At 41.2% G+C, this 22,643-nt stretch overlaps 1 protein-coding gene across 11 annotated transcripts in view; it reads left to right on the top strand.

Annotated features, from left to right (window-relative positions):
• The window catches only part of si:ch211-39i22.1 (acidic repeat-containing protein), a 33,037-nt gene extending 11,359 nt beyond the window's left edge, over positions 1-21,678 (top strand). Inside the window, exons 5-21 of one of the 11 annotated variants that reach the window (XM_036575729.1) lie at positions 1,318-1,362; positions 1,458-1,484; positions 2,069-2,110; positions 4,093-4,134; positions 5,302-5,346; positions 5,590-5,634; positions 5,753-5,797; positions 6,573-6,617; positions 8,954-8,989; positions 9,225-9,275; positions 10,306-10,338; positions 10,801-10,842; positions 11,981-12,013; positions 13,550-13,567; positions 18,964-19,080; positions 20,234-20,284; positions 21,224-21,678. In XM_036575729.1, coding sequence (XP_036431622.1) covers positions 1,318-1,362; positions 1,458-1,484; positions 2,069-2,110; positions 4,093-4,134; positions 5,302-5,346; positions 5,590-5,634; positions 5,753-5,797; positions 6,573-6,617; positions 8,954-8,989; positions 9,225-9,275; positions 10,306-10,338; positions 10,801-10,842; positions 11,981-12,013; positions 13,550-13,567; positions 18,964-19,080; positions 20,234-20,284; positions 21,224-21,252 — 746 coding nt within the window. In that variant the 3' untranslated portion in view covers positions 21,253-21,678. Of the gene's footprint in view, positions 1-1,314; positions 1,363-1,457; positions 1,485-2,068; positions 2,111-4,092; positions 4,135-5,301; positions 5,347-5,589; positions 5,635-5,752; positions 5,798-6,572; positions 6,618-8,953; positions 8,990-9,224; positions 9,276-10,305; positions 10,339-10,800; positions 10,843-11,980; positions 12,014-13,549; positions 13,568-18,963; positions 19,081-20,233; positions 20,285-21,223 lie in introns of all 11 variants that reach the window. The other 10 variants (XM_036575719.1, XM_036575754.1, XM_036575745.1 and 7 more) reach the window with 10 other exon arrangements.
• Positions 21,679-22,643: the final 965 nt, after the last annotated feature.

Below are 22,643 nucleotides of genomic sequence, written 5' to 3'. Positions count from 1 at the left end.
GTGACGTACGTCACTAGACAAAATTAGATTTACTTGTATTTCCACTCACTGGCCACTTTATTAGAAACACTCACCTTGTACATCCACTCACTGGCCACTTTATTAGAAACACCTACCTTATACTTTCACTCACCGGCCACTTTATTAGAAACACCTACCTTGTACATCCACTCACTGGCCACTTTATTAGAAACACCTACTTTATACTTTCACTCACTGGCCACTTTATTAGAAACACCTACTTTATACTTTCACTCACTGGCCACTTTATTAGAAACACCTACCTTATACTTTCACTCACCGGCCACTTTATTAGAAACACCTACCTTGTACATCCACTCACTGGCCACTTTATTAGAAACACCTACTTTATACTTTCACTCACTGGCCACTTTATTAGAAACACCTACCTTATACTTTCACTCACTGGCCACTTTATTAGAAACACCTACCTTGTACATCCACTCACTGGCCACTTTATTAGAAACACTCACCTTGTGCTTCCACTCACTGGCTACTTTATTAGAAACACCTACCTTGTACATCCACTCACTGGCCACTTTATTAGAAACACTCACCTTGTACATCCACTCACTGGCCCCTTTTGAGGTCCAATAGGTGTACAGTTATAGACTGTAGTCCATATGTTACTACACAGCTTGTCAGCCCCCTTCCACCCCATTCATCTGTTTCTGACCAATGACTCTGATATTAGACGCTTAATTAACATAAATTAAAGGGGAAATCTGCCAAATTTTCAAAGTGTTTGCATAATTGAATGGTTGCGATGTAAACAGAGTGATTCAGAGTGGATTGATGTGAAATGGTTCATTGTGTAGATTCAGATTTCTTTGCAGTTGTAGAACCAGTCAACACAAATATAGACATTTTATTTACTATCCAAAACCACCAGTGAACCTACAGGAGTCTTCTGGGTTTATATGGAATGTTGATGATGGTAAAACTGTGGTAAATGTGAAAAAATAGAACAAATACAAGGTAAACTAGACTGTTTTACCTTAGAACAACCTGCAATTACTTCTTCACCACAAATCTATTTTAAACATACGTTTTAGGCCAAAATATTCTCAAAACTGTCATAAACCAGTGACATCAGGCAGTGTAATCACAGCCATTTAGTGTAATAACTTCATGTGAGGGAGTGTTTAAAGCATTAAACTCTTCAGATGTCTGGTTCCTATCACCACCACTGTAAACAACTCTGCCTTGTACGTTTCTGTATACTGGAGCATTTCACATCAGGTATAAGTCAAATTGTTGGGATTCTGCTAATTGTGTCTTTAATTTTTACAGCAGGAACAACAGAAACACCCTCATCTGAGACTGAGGGGCAGCAATCAGGTCAGCAGAAACTCATGCACAGACCAGAGTCTCATATACAAAAACAAAGAGCAGAAGTGGTGCTGACCTTTTACTATCTGTTGTTGCGTTAACAGACCCAGAGCCAACGGATTCAGCTCCAGGTAAAGATCATCTACAAATATTATTCACTCTTTGCCACGAAGGTTTTTTTTTATTGATCCCATAAAAGAAACATTTTGGTTGTTAAGATGTTTGAAAACAACCTACCTTGTGCTTCCACTCACTGGCCACTTTATTAGAAACACCTACCTTGTGCTTCCACTCACTGGCCACTTTATTAGAAACACCTACCTTGTGCTTCCACTCACTGTCCACTTTATTAAACACACCTACCTTGTATTTCTACTAAGTGGCCACTTTATTAGAAACACTCACCTTGCACTTCCACTCACTGGCCACTTTATTAGAAACACCTACCTTGTGCTTCCACTCACTGGCCACTTTATTAGAAACACCTACCTTGTGCTTCCACTCACTGTCCACTTTATTAAACACACCTACCTTGTATTTCTACTAAGTGGCCACTTTATTAGAAACACTCACCTTGCACTTCCACGCACTGGCCACTTTATTAGAAACATCTACCTTGTGCTTCCACTGACTGGCCACTTTATTAGAAACACCCACCTTGTACAATGTGGTGTTGTGTGTGAATGTAATCTTCTCAGCTGCTGTTTGTTTTCAGACTCTGCTGCAGATCCACCGTCTACAGAGGAACCACAAACTGGTACGGAAGACTTTAAATACTGTATAAATACCTTGTTTCGGGTGCACATATTTTCTTAAATCCAGGGTTCTCTTAAAAGTCTTATAAGTCTTGAAATAGACATATTTATATATCCCTTTAAAAAAATAAACCAAATCCTCAGTTTAGGACTTGAGTTTGTCCTTATTTGACCCTGTAATGGCAATTTTCGACCCTGCTGTGTCTGCATGTTCAGATCAAACAGCAATTATGACCCCTCGCTGTGGGATTACCCATTTATAGGCTAATTCAATCTGATATCGCTATTCGACAGTCGTCACGCTGAGAAACAGGCGTCCATCTGCGGTCACGCGGTCCGACTCGCCACCAAGCGCGCACACGAGTGTGATCAGCTCACAAATGCTGCATTGTCTTCATCTTCAAGCTTTATGAGTTACACTAAACTTCATCTGTTCTTCTAAATCACACAGCTTCACGGTAGTTGTGTGACGGCGTAATGTTGTGGTGCCATCAAGTGCTTCATTTAGCTTAGCCTGCTATTTCAGTTAAAGGGGATTTCCGCTGATTTTTCAGTAAAGTCATAATTCAGTGCCTGAGATGTAAACAGAGAGATTCAGAGTGGTTTGGTGTGAAATGGTTCAGATGTCTTTACAGTGGTGGTGATAGGAACCAGGCATCGCCATGACTACAACACAGATATAGACATTTTATTTACTATCCAGAACCACCAGTGAACCTACACGAGTCTTCTGAGTTTATATGGAATGTTGATGATGGGAAATAGTGGAAAATCTGAAATAATAAGTTTTCTTTAGGGACCTATTTTGCCTCACAGCGCCCTGCATGTATCCCTCCATTGTGAATGGATTTTAAATACATTTTAGGCCAAAAACTCGTAAAAGCAGAAATCATAAAACAGTGGCTCAGTCATCAGGCAGTGAATTCATACCCATTTCATGTAGGAACTTTCTTTTAGAGGTGGACGTCTGGTTCCTATCACCACCACTGTGAACAGTTCAACAACTTTCTCTAGATCTGAACATTTAATCATTTAATTATGCAGAAAACTTTGAAAAGCAGAAATAAAGGAGGTCTTGCACTCAACTGGTCCTCCTTACCCTGAGACTGAGGCCTTCCAGACTTGAGTATGACGGCGTGAATCACAATCATAAAAAATCATTTAGCCTTTAGCTTCAATTTAAGCGTTTCTCTGCTTCGCTTCCTCTTGCTGAGACGCTGGTAGTCCGAGGTCAGTTATAAGATATATTCTGTCCTATATTGAGTTAATAAGACTGAAACAACAGCACAGCAGATAGAGAATTAATTACTGATATATCATCCCTGCTAAAACTAGGGTAGACCAGCATGGTGGGTCACCAGCAAAACCAGCATATGTTGTGTTTTGGATGCTGGTATGCTGGTCAACCAGTATGACCATGCTGGATGACCAGCTAAAGCAGCACTAGACCAGCATAAACCAGCACTAGACCAGCATAAACCAGCACTAGACCAGCACTAGACCTGCACTAGACCAGCCTAGCTGTTTTTTTTTCAGCTCAGCTTCTAAAAGTAATTTGCTGTCTCATTTTATGCCCCATGGAAGTCTATGGGGGGTAACTTACTTCAGAAAAACTCATATAAATACGTTTTTTTTGCCAAACCGATCCTTTACTGAGAGCACTCAGGTTTCTGTTGTTTAACTGTGTTGTGATATGAGGCGTTTAAGCCGAGTTGCTCCTGTTGAAACACGCAGAAATGCCGTGTTGTTGTTGTGACTGACTTTGCTTGATTAATGAGCTTTTGGCTGGAGTTCTTGAATAGTGTCACCCTTCTTTAGCACATTATCTCCATGAACATCTACTCTGCCATGATTTTGCCCATGTTCAGATATCTACCCCATGTCTGTTTAAAGCAAAGCTGGAGGCGTTTGGTTTGTTCTGGGTTATCAAAGCAGGTTTCTTGTGTTTCATTTTACTCACCTCATTTCTGTTGTTCTCCCACAGATCCGCCAGTAACAGCAGACGACAGCGCAGATGATGAAACAGGTAGAGATGCTACATCTGTTTGTTACTGACTGTTAACGTTTGGTTTACTGGCTAGAAAATCCAGGACAGACCAACATATGTTGTGTTTTGGATGCTGGTGTGCTGGTCAGCCACAATGGAAGTTAATAGTCTGATCACCAGTAAAACCACCATTTGTCATGTTTTGGATGCTGGTATGCTGGTTAACCAGTATGACTGTGCTGGGTGACCAGCTAAGCCAGCACCAGATCTGCACTAGACCACTATAAACCAGCACAGACCAGCATAGGACTCATTTCTGTTGTTCACCCACAGATCCGCCAGTAACACCTGCAGACGACGAGCGCAGATGATGAAACAGGTAGAGATGCTACATCTGTTTGTTGCTGATTCCTAACGTTTGGTTTCCTGGCTAGAAAATCCAGGACAGACCAACATATGTTGTGTTTTGGGTGCTGGTTTGCTGGTCAGCAGCAGTGGAAGTTAAAGGCGAATTCCACCAATTTTTCAAAATTTCTGAATAACTCAAGACGTGGACAAAGTCATTCAGAGTGGTCTGATGTGAACTGGTTAATTGTAGAGACTCTTTACAGTGGTGGTGATAGGAACCAGGGGTCGCCATGACTACAACACAAATATAGACATTTTATGTACTATCCAGAACCACCAGTGAACCTACACGAGTCCTCTGAGTTTATATGGAATGTTAATAATCTGAAAATGATTCGTTTTCTTTGGGGACTATTTTGCCTCACAACGTCCTGCATGTATCCTTTCGCCATAATCGATTCAGCCATAACTTTATCGCAAAACTATCATAAAACAGTGTCTCAGTCATCAGGCAGTGAATTCATAACCATTTCATGTAGTAACTTTCTGTGAGGGAGTTTTTAGAGGTGGACGTCTGGTTCCTATCACCACCACTGTGAACAATTCTGACTCAGTAAGTTTCTCTAGAACTGAGCGTTTCACACCAAACCACTCTCAACGACTTTGTTTACATCTCAACCATTTAATTATGTGGAATTTTCGAAAAATCAGTGGAGTTCCCCTTTAATAGGCTGCTCACCAGTAAAACCAGCATATTTGGCATGCTGGGTGACCAGCTACACTAGCACTAGATCAACACTAGACCACTATAAATCAGCACAGACCAGCATGGAACTCAATTCTGTTGTTCACCCACAGATCCGCCAGTAACACCTGCAGACAACAGCGCAGATGATGAAACAGGTAGAGATGCTACATCTGTTTGTTGCTGATTGCTAACATTTGGTTTCCTGGCTAGAAAAACCAGCACAGACCAGCATGCCTGGTCACCAGTAAAACCAGCATGTGTTGTGTTTTGGATGCTGGTATGATGGCTAACCAGCATGACCATGCTGGGTGACCAGCTAAACCAGCACCACATCAGCACTAGACCACTATAAACCAGCGCAGACCAGCATGGAACTCATTTCTGTTGTTCACCCACAGATCCACCAGTAACACCTGCAGACGACAGCGCAGATGATGAAACAGGTAGAGATGCTACATCTGTTTGTTGCTGATTGCTAACGTTTGGTTTGTTTTATAGTATCATGTTTTTTTGAGGTTCATCTGTTGGGTCACTCAACTCTTTTCTATTGTTCAACCACAGATCCACCAGTAACACCTGAAAACGACAGTGCAGATGATGAAACAGGTAGATATTACCTCGTTTTTTGCTAATTGCTGATCTGTATCAGTGATCCACACTAACGTGCAGGCAGGCGTTTTGGTAAACAGGACACCTGCTAGTCTTGCAAATGGGTTATTTTGTATTTTATTATAAAAACTAGAATAGTGCAGAGTGAAGGTGCAGCTTAAGCGATTTGAGACAGTTGCTAAGGTGTTGCCAGGCAGTTGCTATGGTATTTTATATGGTTGCTGAGGTGCTGCTAGGTGGTAGTATCCAAGGTGGTTACTAAGGGGTTGCTATGTGGTTACTATGGTATTACAGGTGGTTGCTAAGGTTGCTAGGGTGTTGTTAGCCACCTGCTATGCTCCCAGGCATTACAAGGCAGTTGGTATGGTGTCTGAGGTGGTTGCTGGGCGGTTGCTGGAGTATCCCAGGCGGTTGCTAAGGTGTTGCATTGGAGGTTGCTGTGGTATCTCCCCATTCATTCCTATGGGAAAAAAAATCGTAAATGAATGGAGATTGTATGAAAACCGTACGTCGGATGCAAAAGCTGTAAACAAGCACGCCATTCCTAATCAGACCGAACAATCCGGAGTTGGAACAGCGCTGATATCTCGAAAACTGCGGGACAAGTTAGCAGACAAAAATCCAGAAAAATAAGAAAAAAAAAAAGAAGAAGATAAATCAGATAACAGTATGACCGTGCTGGGTGACCAGCTAAGCCAGCACTAGATCAGCACTAGACCACTATAAACCAGCACAGACCAGCATAGGACTCATTTCTGTTGTTCACCCACAGATCCGCCAGTAACACCTGCAGACGACAGCGCAGATGATGAAACAGGTAGAGATGCTACATCTGTTTGTTGCTGATTGCAACGTTGATAACGTTTGGTTTCCTGGCTAGAAAATCCAGGACAGACCAACATATGTTGTGTTTTGGGTGCTGGTGTGCTGGTCAGCAGCAGTGGAAGTTAAAGGCGAATTCCACCAATTTTTCAAAATTTCTGAATAACTCAAGACGTGGACAAAGTCATTCAGAGTGGTCTGATGTGAACTGGTTAATTGTAGAGACTCTTTACAGTGGTGGTGATAGAAACCAGGGGTCGCCATGACTACAACACTTTATGTACATAGACATTTTATGTACTATCCAGAACCACCAGTGAACCTACACGAGTCCTCTGAGTTTATATGGAATGTTAATAATCTGAAAATAATACGTTTTCTTTGGGGACTATTTTGCCTCACAACGTCCTGCATGTATCCTTTCGCCATAATCGATTAAAATAAATGGATTAAAATACATTTTCAGCCAAAACTTTATCGCAAAACTATCATAAAACAGCGTCTCAGTCATCAGGCAGTGAATTCATAACCATTTCATGTAGTAACTTTCTGTGAGGGAGCTTTTAGAGGTGGACGTCTGGTTCCTATCACCACCACTGTGAACAGTTCTGACTCTGTAAGTTTCTCTAGAGCGGAGCGTTTCACACCAAACCACTCTGAATGACTTTGTTTACATCTCAACCATTTAATGTGGAATTTTCGAAAAATCAGTGGAGTTCCCCTTTAATAGGCTGCTCACCAGTAAAACCAGCATATTTGGCATGCTGGGTGACCAGCTACACTAGCAGAAAATCCAGAAAAATAAGAAAAAAAAAATAGAAGAAGATAAATCAGATAACAATAGTGTTATTATTGCTTTGCAATGCATAATCAATAAATATGGAACCTAAAACTTTAGGTTCCATATTTGTGTGTGACCTTTTTTGTGTCGGCACAACATGTTCTCACCTTCAAGTGGGAGGATGCCCTTTCTGGCATTTGTGGCCTCCTCAGTGGCAACTTCCTGTGTCTATAAATGTTCCGTGATTTATCTTCTCATCTCTTGCTGTTAATCACGTATGCCCCCCTTTTTAACCACACATGCATTAAATGACATCCTGAGTTACTTTACATTGACAAACTGAATGTGTCTTCAGTGTTGATGCTGTCTGAAAACAGTCGCTAATATCCGTGGACCAAAATGTGATATTAGATAAAAACTAATAGATTAAAGTATCAGAAAACCTTTTTGAAGATCACTGTACTGTTATAAAGTGAGATTGTCATTGTGAAATGAACTGTAAATTAAACATAATCTTATTTTTATTTAAAATTGAATAATGAAGAAAAGCTTCTTGCCAGTTGTGGATGAGGTTGTGTCCACTGCAGTCATGGGCATCACTGTATATAATATAATATATTATACAACAGTTGTCATCACCACTGAGCAGCTTTTCAGTCGGCAGCTGTGACAGAAGAACAGCTGAACAACCTGGAATCAGCCAGAAATGAACCCAACACCATTCGCCAAACTAAACGGGCTGTAAGATGCTTTACAGACTGGCTGGAACAAAACAACATTAATACTGATCTGGCAAAAACTGACAAAACTGAGCTGAACCTGATATTGCGGCAGTTTTATGGCTCAGTCTGAACTTCAAAGGGTGCGGCTTACAGCAGACTGAGCAGCGAGTAGGCGGAGCTCGTTACTCTGACGTAGCAACAAGCTGCGCGTTAAGGAGCTATAATTTGGTGAAGGAACTGCGAACATTAAAACATATTAAACGCCGCGTTCACGGCCCAGTTTATTAATTTATTACTTTATTTATTTAACTGTTGTATTAAAGCAATAGAACACTCGAGTAGTGTGTTATCACCAATAACATCACGGCTGTGATGCTCTTTGCGATAACACACTCCCTCTCATGTTCTATTGCTTAAATATAATATAATATAATATAATATAATATAATATAATATAACAATACAGTATTATAATAATAGTAAAGGTTTTAGAAAAGCTGAATGCCCACAAGGCCTCCAAAGATGGTACAGTTAATTCAAGAAAGTGTTACAGAGGCATGAAACCTTCACTTTATTAGACATTTTGACTGATTTTTATTGTAAAATGTCGGTTCAGATAAACTGGCTTACATTTATGTGTGTGACATAAATGTGACATAAATAATTTACATGAACATGCCAGTTTATGAATGTTTAATGAAGTGTCTGTCAGTTAATGTTAATAATCTTCATAATCTGGGTTTAATAGTTTGATTAACTTTGGCAGGATGGCATATGCTACTGTAAAAAGCCGAATGAGCTCACATGGTCGTTTTTCTTATTTCTCAGAAGCCCCAGAGACGGACGACAGCGTTGATGAATCAGGTAGGGTTGATTCAATGTTGGTCTGGGTAAAAATGTAATATTGCAACTTGTAAAACTGCATTTCATGAGGAGAAGTTGGCTGCAATAAATGAGATCATGACATAATAGGCCAACATCCAGTTATATTCTTGTTACTACGCAGCTCTGATATGACAGTGTAATATATAAAATACTGGCAGTGCTGGTAGAAAAGCTTTGGTTTGGAAGTCATGGCATGTTTTTGTGTTGTTGTCAGTGATAACTGAGGAGGGAGGTCGGTCTATACATGCTGAGGGACCCGCAGGAAGTAAGTGGTTATCAAATATCAGATATTACAGTTACCATGTTACCGCTTTTTCCAAAACAGTGTGAATTCAGTCTCTCATACTTACGGCTGGAGACTTATTGGTAACGTTTCATCCCAAACTAGAGAAACACCAAGACGCAGCATTCTTATTTCATCCACCAGTGATGGCTGGTCAGTGGATAAATTTGCTACATTAAACAAAGTTCTGCACATCCAGTAACGGAGCCGAAATCTGTAATTTACATAGATTGTACGCTGCTAGTCATGATAAATGAACCTGCTGGAAAACAAAAGAGATTTATTCGGTTATCAGTGGCCCTGTTTACGTTCTTAATTCTGTTTATTGATTTGTGTATAGTATTAATAACGTTTATTTATTTTATTTTTTTTGATTGAGTTAGTTTTTTAGCACAGCTATCTAAGGCTAACTTGGTTGTAAGATGGCTCATGTAAACCCGAAGAGCACAAAAACACACTGAACCAGTTTCTGACACAGTCTGATTTTCTGCAGTTATCAGATTATTAAGTGCTTGTAAACACACTCACATTAACGTAACGTAACTTATTTCTTCTCCTCCTCAAATTTGAGTCACCAGCTGCTCTTAACACCCACATAAACCACTTTCCCTCTGAACTTTGCTTCTTAGCAAGTTTACGGAAATTTGGCATAAAGGTTCTAACCTGCTCTGATGTGGAATCCCGGTGCTCTGTTAGATTTCCTACGAATGAAGTTTTAAAAACAGCTTGTGCGTGGCCTAAACGTTAGCAGCTTGTCGTTTTCTCACAAGCTACTTTATGTGTTTATCTATATTGTGAATTCGGGTTTACCAACCGTGTCTGCTGTCCACAGGAGAAGGAGAAACTACTGAAGGACGTTCAGAGATGTTGTGCTTTTTATTTGAGAAAAATCTCCATTTACTCTCCCTGTTTACTTCATTAGAAGCACCTACTTTGCTCTTCCGCTCACTGCATAGGCCTCTATTCTTACTGGGTTAGAGTTTTTACACTGCTCTCTTTTCTCCTCCGTCAGATGGACTGGATCTGTCGGACGCTCTTGACACAGGTACGTGCCGAGCTTCAGTCAGTACCATAAAATTATTGCATTTTAATACTAAAAATGGCCAAATCTGTGAATTTCTTACGTATCATTGTGCATTTTTTAAGAGAGTACATTGAAATCTAGTGATTTTCTAGTGGTTATACACCATATAACTACACGTCACTTAGACTACCTCTTCCTGGGTGGGATATGAAGCTATTTCTGCCCACACAATCCGGTGTTGAACCCCTTTATCGCTTAGGCCGGCCTAAATCTACCACTCCGGCTCCTTCCTGTTTGTTTACAGCCTCCTCAGCGTGTCTCCTAATTGGTTACAGAGCGATCTTATTTGTCTCTGTCAACGCACGGCGCCTTCAGCATGCTTTATTAGCGCGACGGACAGGAAGGGAACCTCACTGACGATAGGAAAATGAATGCTCTAGTCTCGTCCGCATTGTTTTCATGCAGTTTCTTTCTGTATTGCAGAGGGGCAAGCTGAAAATGACCAGCCCACCGGAGACAATAATGGTGAGTCAGATTTATGCTTTCATTGAGGATGAATTACATGCCATGACGCAGTGACTCTCCTTAGAATCAACACCGTCATGTGGTTGTATTCATTTGTCTTGTGTTCTGCTAACTGACGTACACTGACCAGGCATAACGTTATGACCACCTCCTTGTTTCTACGCTCACTATATAGGTGCACTTTGTAGTTCTACAGTTACAGACTGTAGTCCATCTGTTTCTCTGATACTTTGTTAGCCCCCTTTTACCCTGTTCTTCAGTGGTCAGGACCCCCATGGACCCCCACAGAGCAGGTACTATTTGGGTGGTGGATCATTCTCAGCACTGCAGTAACACTGACGTGGTGGTGGTGTGTTACTGTGTGTTGTGCTGGTCTGAGTGGATCAGACACAGCAGTGCTGCTGGAGTTTTAAACACCTCAGTGTCACTGCTGGACTGAGAATAGTCCACCAACCAAAAATATCCAGCCAACAGCGTCCTGTGGGCAGCGTCCTGTGACCACTGATGAAGGACTAGAGGATGACCAACACAAACTGTGCAGCAGCAGATGAGCTATCGTCTCTGACTTTACATCTACAAGGTGGACTGACAAGGTAGGAGTGTCTAATAGAGTGGACAGTGAGTGGACACAGTGTTTAAAAACTCCAGCAGCACTGCTGTGTCTGTACCAGCACAACAAACACTAACACACCACCACCACGTCAGTGTTACTGCAGTGCTGAGAATGATCCACCACCCGAATAGTACCTGCTCTGTGAGGGTCCATGGGGGTCCTGACCACTGAAGAACAGGGTAAAAGGGGGCTAACAAAGTATCAGAGAAACAGATGGACTACAGTCTGTAACGGTGTATTTCAGTGTTTTTTCAGTGTTCAAATCTGGCTAGCCATGCTGACTGTCCAAGCGAGGTCACGGAAAAAGCTGAAGCTTGTTCTCCACTCACTTATTACGTTCATCTCCTTAACATTTACGTTAGCTTAATCCCTCTGAGCTTTGATGTTCCAATAACGCTGGCTTGCTGGAAAGAACGCATCCATCTCCTGAACCTGTTGAGGCTGGCAAAGTGGTTATTATTGCTATTAATAAGGACATTATTATTAATGCAAGTCTTTGATGTCTTTATTTGCTCTCCATTGCAGCGCACAGTGCTGGAGCGAAGGCTGAGCCAAACGGTAAAGCTTTTTATTTATTTATTTATTAATAATGTCCTTATACTGCGAGGCTCGAGACCCAACCCTTTTTCAAAACTGCAAAAGTCATACAGTCTTTCATGCACAGACACTATAACTCATATACAAACAAAAGGAGAACTGGATTTTCCTCTTTTCTCTGTGTGCTCAGCCAAATCAGAACAAACGTTAGCGAGCGGCTATTTATTTCCAGCTCTCTTATCACTGGATGATTCATCAATAGCGGTAATCCATCGTTTTGACCTACATAGTCTCACTGGCCGCTTTATTAGAAACCCCACCTTATACATCCACTTACTGGCCGCTTTATTAGAAACCCCACCTTTTACATCCACTTACTGGCCGCTTTATTAGAAACCCCACCTTATACATCCACTCACTGGCCGCTTTATTAGAAACACCACCTTATACTCTCACTCCTTGGCCACTTTATTAGAAACCCCACCTTATACTCTCACTCCCTGGCCACTTTATTAGAAAACCCACCTTATACTTCCACTCACTGGCCTCTTTAATAGAAATCCCACCTTATACTTCCACTCAGTAGCCACTTTATTAGAAACCCCACCTTATACTTCCACTCACTGGCCACTTTATAAAAAACCCCACCTTATACTTCCACTCACTGGCCACTTTATTAGAAACCCCACCTTATACTTCCCTTTACTGGCCTCTTTATCAAAAACCCCACCTTATACTTCCACTCACTGGCCACTTTATTAGAAACGCCATCTTATACTTCCATTTACTGGCCTCTTTATTAGAAACCCCACCTTAAACTTCCACTCACTGGCCACTTTATTAGAAACGCCATCTTATACTTCCATTTACTGGCCACTTTATTAGAAGCCCTACCTTATAATTCCACTTACTGGCCACTTTATTAGAAACCCTACCTTATACTTCCCCTCACTGGCCACTTTATTAGAAGCCCTACCTTATAATTCCACTTACTGGCCACTCCACCTACTTTATAGGTCCACTATATACAGTACTGTGCTGAAGTCATAGACCATAAATGATATTATATTTAGTTATTGAGGGTTCTGTGTAATTTTCTGCTTTTTTCCTGACATTGAGAAATGAATGGCTTGTTCATAATGGCCGTTTTGACTGGAAATAAAATAAATGAAGGTGATCTGAACTTTGTGTAAAATTACAGACTGTAGTCCATCTGCTGCTCCACAGTTTATCAGCCCCCCTCTACCCCATTAATCACTGGTCAGTTTCAGACCACAGGAGCGCTGTCGTCCAGATGTTGTTTGGGTGGTGGACCATTCTCAGCACACTGCTTGGGCCGCCTCCCAAAAGTTTCGGGCCAAGAGCAGCTCTGTGGTCAGAAACGGAGGGCTGGAGGACGGCTAACACAAACTGTGCTGCAACAGATGAGCAACAGTTCACCAGCAAGGTGGAGCTACAAGAGAGGGGTTTCCGATAAAGTGGCCGGTTTGATGCCTTTGTACATTGTATCTAATCTAATTTTATCTTTCTTTTCTCCCCTCTTTTTTTTTATCACAGATGGTAACGAATCTAAAGGTGAGCCTTTTCCTCTCTTTATATTTCCACTCTACTGTGCAGTCGTTTACGCTACAAGAGACAGATTGTCGTTACTGATAGTTTTGGTTAGCAGTTAGATGAACCTGTCTGGCAACCCGGCCTCAAATTTCCATGTTCAGCCTTTCACTTTTCACCCTGTTTGAGGTGATGTGGAAACGTGTTCTAACAGCGTATCTTGAAATCTGGCAACTTTCGAAGGAAACTTTGACAAAAAAAAGTACACAGTTTTACTTTTACGCCAAGACATGCTTTAGCACTGGAGCTACAGGGCTAATGTAGCTGATAATGGGAGTGTATCTAAGTTCCCAAGGCCAGCTCTTTTTATAACGCACCGTACCTCAGGATTACACGTTGAGGAGACGTATGAAAGGTCATGGTTAGGCTCACTGGGTCGCCAAAGGTCACACAGAGGATCATAAACAGCCACAGCCAGTTTACAGGGAGCCTGACCACTTCCTCTGCCTCTCATGACTGCAAAACATTAGAGGGTGCCCACCAGCGAGTCACCAATGAATGGGAGAGAATGGAGCAAAACGACTGAAAACAAAACTGAAACTTGTTTCTAACATTTTATACAGGAATTTCCTTTAATTTTGAATGTATTCAGTTAAAAAATCAAAGAAAACCTTTATGGTTTTCTACAACAAACAGATTTTGGGCAGTAGGACGTTAACATTACTGCTACTGAGCGCTGATTGGTTGGCATTAATGCTACTGAGCACTGATTGGTTAGCATCACTGCTACTGAGTGCTGATTGGTTAGCGTTACTGCTACTGAGCGCTGATTGGTTAGCATTACTGCTACTGAGCGCTGATTGGTTAGCATTACTGCTACTGAGCGCTGATTGGTTAGCATTACTGCTACTGAGCGCTGATTGGTTAGCGTTACTGCTACTGAGCGCTGATTGGTTAGCGTTACTGCTACTGAGCGCAGATTGGTTAGCGTTACTGCTACTGAGCGCTGATTGGTTAGCGTTACTGCTACTGAGCGCTGATTGATTAGCGTTACTGCTACTGAGCGCTGATTGGTTAGCGTTACTGCTACTGAGTGCTGATTGGTTAGCAGTACTGCTACTGAGCGCTGATTGGTTAGCATTACTGCTACTGAGCGCTGATTGGTCAGCGTTACTGCTACCGAGTGCTGATTGGTTGGCAAGCTATGTCAGTTTACTACATAAAGCCCAGTTTGAACGTAGCAAATCAAATGTCATAGTTTTGAAATCTTAAATGTTGGAGGAAATGGAATGGATTTTAAGACCCAGGGAAAATAGAGATCCCTAATAACTAATAATTCATTGTTACTAATAATAATAACAATAACTAATAATAATAATAATAGTAATAACTACTATCGAATAACCTTGATTATGGATTTTCTGACACTGTATATCGTACTGTTATCTATAAACCTGCAGAAAAGTTCATTAGCATATCTAAGATCAGCAGTCCTGAAGCCTGCACTGTGGCCGATGTGTAAGCATTGAATTTTTTGCCAAACTGCTCCTTTAAGCCTCTATATATCTACTACTTCATGTGTCGTTGAAGCGGCTCATCCCCGCTGTGTAATTAGCGAATTGGCCCCAGGGTTTCTCTCCTACCCTGAAGTCGATACGCTGCTAACAAGTTTATTATCCAGGCACTCCCCCGTTTATCTTCTGCGGAATCGAAGGATCAGGCTCCGTCTTGCCTGCCAGCAGTGTGAGGGTTTGTCTTTTTTCATTTTCCCCCACAAACACATTCCAGTTCCCGAATGTGTCGTTCCTCGCTCTGCTCCGTCAAACCCTGCAGACGCCGCGGAGAGGCTTCCTCGGGGAAGCGTGCCTGTGATGAGCGTACGGGCTGTTCTTTTTCCCACAGCAGGGACCGGGTGGAGTGGTCTATCGATCCACACTGAACCCACATCAGTGCGCGTGAAGGACCCTCATCAGGGCTGCTGAGCTCCAGTGTGGTTAGCGCAGGCCTGAGGCTGAGCAGTACACCTGTCCTGATATGCAAATTTCTCCACAGCTTTCCAACACCAAGTTTTCCCTGGTCCCGCGGGGCCACACACCTGGGGGCACCTTGTTAAAGTTTTGGTGCCGGTAGCGATGTGTCGTTCGCGAACGAGTCGGCTCTTTGATCCGGCTCTTTTAGGAGAACGTTGGGAATCGACTCACATTGCAGAGTTATTTTTTTTGTTATGCTAAGTTACAACAAAACAAAAGGCTCCGCCCCCTCATCGTCCCCATTACCTGCTGCTTGTTATGTTAGTGTTCTTGTCAGTTTTCATGTAGTTCTTAGCCGCGTTTCCAAGTGTGCTTTTCCAGGTGACTTTTACTTTAACCTGCTTTTTTTTGTTGGATGACGTTGATTTGCTTGCATTTGGCTTCTTGTGTAATGGAGGCAAATCCAGCCAAATTAAAATTAAAACAATAAAATGTAAATGCAAACCTCTTTTTGACATTTCTTTTTCCAAACTTTTGCACAAAGATCCTGCCAAAGTTGAAAATGAAATGAAATACCTGCATTTGCAGTTTCATTTTTCACATAAACACGAGTCATTTGTGACAAAAATAAAAAATAAATGTAAAACAGCTGTTTGTCGTTTCATTTTAGTCGTTATTCTGGTTTTTCATGGCCAAATCTAAAATGAAAAAGCTAATAGAGAAAAGAAAATCCAAGCTTCACTTTGGCTTTTCTTCATGAAATGCAGAATACGAGTCGAAACTAAAACCAAATGCAGTGTTCACGATTTCTTTTTTACAGCAATCGGCTGCATATCTGACAAAATGAAAATGTAAAATGAATAAATCAACCGCAAAGTGACGGTTCACGATTCAGTTTTCGGCATCGACATGCTTTGAGTGTCAGAATAAAAGGGCAAATACAAACGAACATCGGCGCCACCTGCTGGAGATTTACTTTTCATTTGCAACTTTGCTTTTCCGTTTTCGAGTTGACCAACATGTAAATATATGTTAATTAGCACTAGGCGGGGCTACTGGGTAAATTTTAGGACATCTTCAGACCTCAGAGTCGGAACGGCATCGTTCCTCGGACTAAACCACTTCGAGTCTCGGGGAAAACCGTCACGTCTCAGATATGGTGAAACTGAACATCAGACCAAACACAGTCAGACCAAACGCAGATGTTTGGAAAAAGAAATGGCAAAGAGAGGTTTGCATTTACATTTAATTGTTTAAATTTGAATTTTAATTATGGCTCTAATGTCCTATTATCATTTTTATAACAAGACTCGCTTCATTAACTCATTTTAGGTGAAAATACTCCAGTGTCTCTCTTGGTAAACCAGTCTTTTAATAGAAGGTCATTAATTAGTGACGCTGATGTCTATTAAAATTATCATAAACACAAAACACTGAAGGCGAACAGTTTCCATCAGGTAGAACTGAGTGGCTCTGAAATCACTTTTTACAAACAAGCAAAGTTTCAGTTTAAGATTTATTTGAACTTAGTTACAAGTTTAAGTTTAATAAAAACTTTAAACTCAGATTCACAAATGAGTTTCCTTTACTAAACTGCATCTGTAGGTCTCTGTTCATAAACATAAACTAGCCTAAACTAATTTACTATAAAATGAAATAGTGTTTGTATAAATTCAGAATAAAGACCCGTCAGTCACAACTGCATATGAGTACATATTTCTATATTGTGGTCTGTTTACACAAAGTTAGGTTAGTTCATCATTTATGTTGAATAGACTTTCCCAAAATATTACGCTGCTGCACAGACGTTGAACCGTGTGCTGCACTGGGTCGGTATGACCAACAGGTCAAAACAAGCTCAAAACAAAGTGACCGCTGTGCCCTGATTGGTGTTCTTGCTTTGCACTTCTTTCGTTTTGACATGTTACGTTTTTATACACACATAAACCAAAAGGAATGACAGATTTCTCATAATGTAGTGGAGTAAAAAGTGAGATATTTACTTTGAAATGTAGTGGAGTGAAAGTAAAAAGTCGCCCAAAATGGAAAAACTTCAGTACAGAGACACAAAAAACTACTTAAGTACAGTAATTAATTACGTTTACTTCGTCACTGTCCACCACTGACATCGGACAGTATTGAGTGGACCAGCGTCCCCTACGTTTAGAAATTTCACACTTGGTTTGTTCCTGTTCTAGTAAGTCTACATTCCCACCCACGTTTAGCACAACATTTCTCATAGTTGTCCCATTGAAGCACTGGGTCAATTTACACTGATTTACTCTTAACTCTTTTTCTGGTCGATCAGCGAAGACAGGACATCCCTTACCTTGTGCTGGAGCTAGAAGGCTGATGTAGCTAACAGATAATGGAAGCTTATACCCCATCAGTTAGCATGGTGCTAACTGCATGCATTCCCGTTGGCATATGGCTCAAACTGCATGAAGAAAGCCCAGAGTCAATTATTGGGCCGTTATATTCGGAGAACATCATCGAGTTTTTGATGAATGACAGGCACAGTTTGGGGTTCATGGTATGCGTGGGCTGTAGCTTTGGCTGATGGGGTGCAGCGGAGACAAAATGAGCACATTCCCGTTGGCATATTTCATTAATACAAGTGATTTTTCCAGCAATATTATATCTGAAAAACACCCTGTTGCTAGTCAGACTGTGGTGTCCCTCAGGAAAGTTCTGTTTTTCTGTAGCTCGCCTCAATTTGCGAAGTAATAGACGGTATTTGGGCCTGTATTACATATACACGGGCAGCAGCTTTCCAAACCAGGGCTACTTGGGGGTCTCGTATCCCCCCCAGTCATATTACTTTATGCAATAATGAAAAAGAAGTAATTAATTGGTTACTATCAGGAAAAAACTGTGGTGGCTTTGGGGCATTACTGCTTATAGCACATAAGGGCTGTGCTCTAACTGTGGTGACAGTGCTTTGATCTCGGTGCCAAGCACAAAAACTCTTCTGAGAACTTTTTGCCATTTGTTAATGTGCGTTTATCAAATATGCAGATAGGGTGGAGAGATGTGCAGAAATCAGGGGTGGATTTCCTCTTTCTTTCCTTCCTTCCCCCAGTTGTCTAGAACACTGATCTCAATGTAAGACCCTACAACCATCAGCATTCAAATTAAACTGCTTGTCCAGTTCTGAGTGATTCAGCATGTTTTTACTACGGTAAACATCGAAATGGCATCTTCTTTTGACAAATGAGGCACTTATAGTGTTACATTGGTGGATCAGTGCATATACACAGTCCCAATCATAGAAACTACTGCAAAAGTCCCTCATTGTTTCACAGCTGTGCAGCAGTGCTGTACTGCCATCTAGTGGCCCTGTAGTGCAGTATAGAGCAATACTGGGTTTGAGTCATACATGCAAAAACCTTGTTTCACTCTGCTGAGTCCGGAACTCAACACTCTGCATTTCTTGTGTCCGGTCTGCAGGGTCCAGGTCAGGCACGGTCGCCGGGGTTGTAGCGTCATTCGGGGTGGCCATCATCGGCGCTGTCACTGGTTACTTTGCCTACCTGAAGAAGAAGTTGTGCTTCAAGGCTCAAGGACGTAAGTGGCTTAAAGTGTCGCAAAATAATACATCTGTAATATAATATCTACATTTTTTTCAGTAATTTTTTAGTAACATTTACACTGTTTTTTGGAGTGACGCTGTAGATCAGGGGACCAGGAGGATGTTTGATTTGGCCCTAACTCTCATACAGTGAGATAACAAACATTATTTTATACTATATTATATATACTGTATATAAAATATATTCTTATTTGATTTTTGTTTTGCGTTTTAGTAATAAAAGATTAAAGAAAGTTTTAAAACTCTATTTGAATCCAACCTGCCTTCTTTTGAATAATACTATTATACTGTTTTGTGCATTTGTTTCCTTTTTGGCCCTGGACCCACCACAAACAGTGCAGTTTGGCCCCCAAGACAAAAAGTTTTGGTACCCCTTCCACAGATGAAGTATTTAGGTTGCCTAAAAAGAACCTTTCAGTTGAAAAAACTTTTCTGCAGCTTTTTTGTAAGAGCGTAGGTAACTGCCGTGTGTATCTATGACATTACATTTATAGTCATAGAGCATGACATATGATAAAGTACAACATAGTAAGGCTGCACTGTATGGAAAAAATGTATTGTGATTATAAGAATAATATGTTGCATTTCAAGGAATATCTTGTTTGATAAAACCAACAGAAACTCATCACAGCACACAGTAAAAATCACTGTGAGGGCTTGTATTGCAGCCTTTGGCAATGTTATAGGTCTTCAAATTCCTTCCACCCAATGACAGCTGGGATAGGCTCCAGCACCCCACTGCGACCCAGGAGGATAAGCGGTTTAGATGAATGTATGTATGTATGTTAGTGGCCAATCAGCTGCATCAGCAGTTCAGATTATTACCAGTGAACCCAAAATCCAGGACTGAAAACTGAATATAAGGTCTGGATTTGAAGATCTCTGGTCTTAACAAAATAACGGCACCATTAAGAACAGTAATAGAAAATGAGCTACATTACTCCAGCCTACACAAACAGGCAGATATAAATCATATGGATAACAATAATGATATATTGTGCCTCTCTACAACATAATATGTCTGTCTGTTCAGGTTTGAGTGACCACATCACTAATGCTCATATCCTTTACTTAACCAGCCAAAAACAGTCAGACAGTTCGACTAATCCATGAACCACCCTGTTACAGGTGACCCGGAGAGAGCTAAGGAGGAGAACGGGGCGCAGAGCGACCCTCAGGGTGAGGCTATGACACAGTTATGACTTTGAAGTTCATTACCTCACTGATTTTTCACTGTTTGGTGTGAAATGGTTCAGATGTCTTTACAGTGGTGGTGATAGGAACCAGGGGTCGCCATGACTACAACACTAATATGGACATTTTATTCACTATCCAAAACCACCAGTGAACCTACACGAGTCTTCTGCGTTTATATGGAATGTTGATGATGGGAAAATAGTGGAAAACCTTTGGGGACTATTTACCTCCCTGTAAGGGCCCAGCCGTAAGTCGTATAAGTTCAGGAAACTCCAATTCCCAGAAGCCCTCGGGCTGATTAGGCCCAACCTGGCACACCTGTGGACTCCTCTACTTAAGGCTGTGGCAAACAGCTGCTTTCAGCGTCTCCTTTGTTTGCCTTTTTCCCACCTTTTTATTTCCCATTCGTTGAAGTGTTTTTCCCGTTGTGGCCTGTGCTTCCCGGTGGCGCAGCGGTAACTCCTCGGACCGCCAGTCAGTACATTGAGGTTCACCTCAGCTCCAAAGTGCACAATCACCAAATTCACACTACATCGCCTTAAAAAATTAATTTAAGACACTTTCTCACAGGTTTTCCTTTCTGCACTTGGGTCCGCCTCCCTGCTGTCCCATAACACCTCCACCATGAATGGATTAAAAAAAAAAATTTAGGCCAAAAAATTCTCATAAGGCAACCATCTGATGTAGTAACTTTCTGTGAGGGAGCTTTTAGAGGTGGACGTCTGGTTCCTATCACCACCACTGTGAACAGTTCTGACTCTAGAACTGAGCGTTTCACACCAAACCACTCTGAATGACTCTGTTTACATCTTCAACATTTTGAAAAACAGTGGAATTCACCGTTTGTTTTTATTTATTGCATAAAGAATGTTTGTTTTCGTGTTATGTTTTTACATTGGAGCGATATTTCCTTCTTCACAGTTCTCAGCAATCTTCTCAAGTCATCATAATCCTCAACTCACTGAAGAACCCAAGACGAAGGCCTTCAAGCGACGAATACCAATAAAGCTACTGTGAAGTGATTTACGGAAAAGTTCAAAACAGTCATGTAGCTTAGAAATAATGAGATCTAACAGCCCCCTTTTAGCATTCTGAGAGTTAGCGCATGCTAACTGGTGGCTACTAGCTTTCATTGCTTGCCCTGAAGTTCATGATTGCCAAGAGATGTTTATGAAAAATGGGTTTTGATTAAAATGTACTGACCACATATAAACACAGCACTGTGCAGACGTCAGAGACCACCTTCACTTATGTAATATCCAGTCAAACGGCCATTAAGTACAAGTTATATATAAGAGAATCCACTTGCATAAGGAACACACTGAAAAAGATGGTTCTTCAAGGGTTCTTTAGTGAAGAAAATAATTCTATATAGAACCATGAACACTCAAAGAACCCTTTGCATGGTTAAAGGGTTCTTTGCATGGTCAAATGGTTCTTCAGAATGATGGAGAAGGTACTGTAGATTGTTCTATATAGAACCTTTTTGAGAAGGGTTCTATATAGCACCAAACAGGGTTTTGTTATTGTCACGATATAAGCTTGTAACAATAGCAGAACCCTTTTTGGTGCTTTATAGAGCCATCAACAGCACATTCTCCATCAATCTGAAGAACCAAAGGGTTCTCTGATCATGCAAAGGGTTCTTTGAGTGCTTTGGTTCTATATATAAAATCTTTTTTTTTTTTCATTTTTACTTAAGAACCATTGAAGAACCAACTTTTTTAAGAGTGAAGGACAAAGTCAAAGGAATATAAGTGAGTTTCCAAAACTGGAGCTCAAAACTGATTAAAAGCTACAGAGAAAATGGGCCTCCTAACAACCACCTGGAAGAGCTGGTCGACCCCAAAACTGCCCCCATCAGATAAACAGCACTTAAAGCTTTCATCTCTGAGAGAGAGGAGAAAATCAAGCTGCTTCAGATCTGAAAACATCCACAGGTGTTTCTGTCCATCCTTCCACTGTGAGAAGACGACTCAGCGCTGTGGGTCTGAAAGGATGTGTAGCTGTCAAGAAGAACCTCACTGAGAAAAGGAGACGGACACATCAAACAAAGAAGCTGAACGATGGACTGACCACCCCAGAGTCCAGACCTCAACACCACTGAATGTGTTTGATTACTTCAGAAAATGATCAACCAGCTTCTAAGACTGAACTTTGGAAGTGTGTCTGCAGATTCTTTGAGGAACTGAAAGTGAGGCTCCTGAAGAGAATGGAAGCTGGAATAAAGGGAAAGAGTGACTCACTGAAAAATGTATATTATATTTAGATGCTTCTGTGTAATTCTCCGTTAAATATATTTTGTCTGCTTTTTTTCTGACAGTAAAAATGAATAACTTGA

Source organism: Colossoma macropomum, unplaced genomic scaffold (assembly GCF_904425465.1).
Source record: "Colossoma macropomum unplaced genomic scaffold, Colossoma_macropomum, whole genome shotgun sequence".
Classification (NCBI taxonomy): Eukaryota; Metazoa; Chordata; class Actinopteri; order Characiformes; family Serrasalmidae; genus Colossoma; species Colossoma macropomum.
Note: the sequence above shows the minus strand (reverse complement) of the source record. Positions and strands in the feature narration are given on the sequence as shown.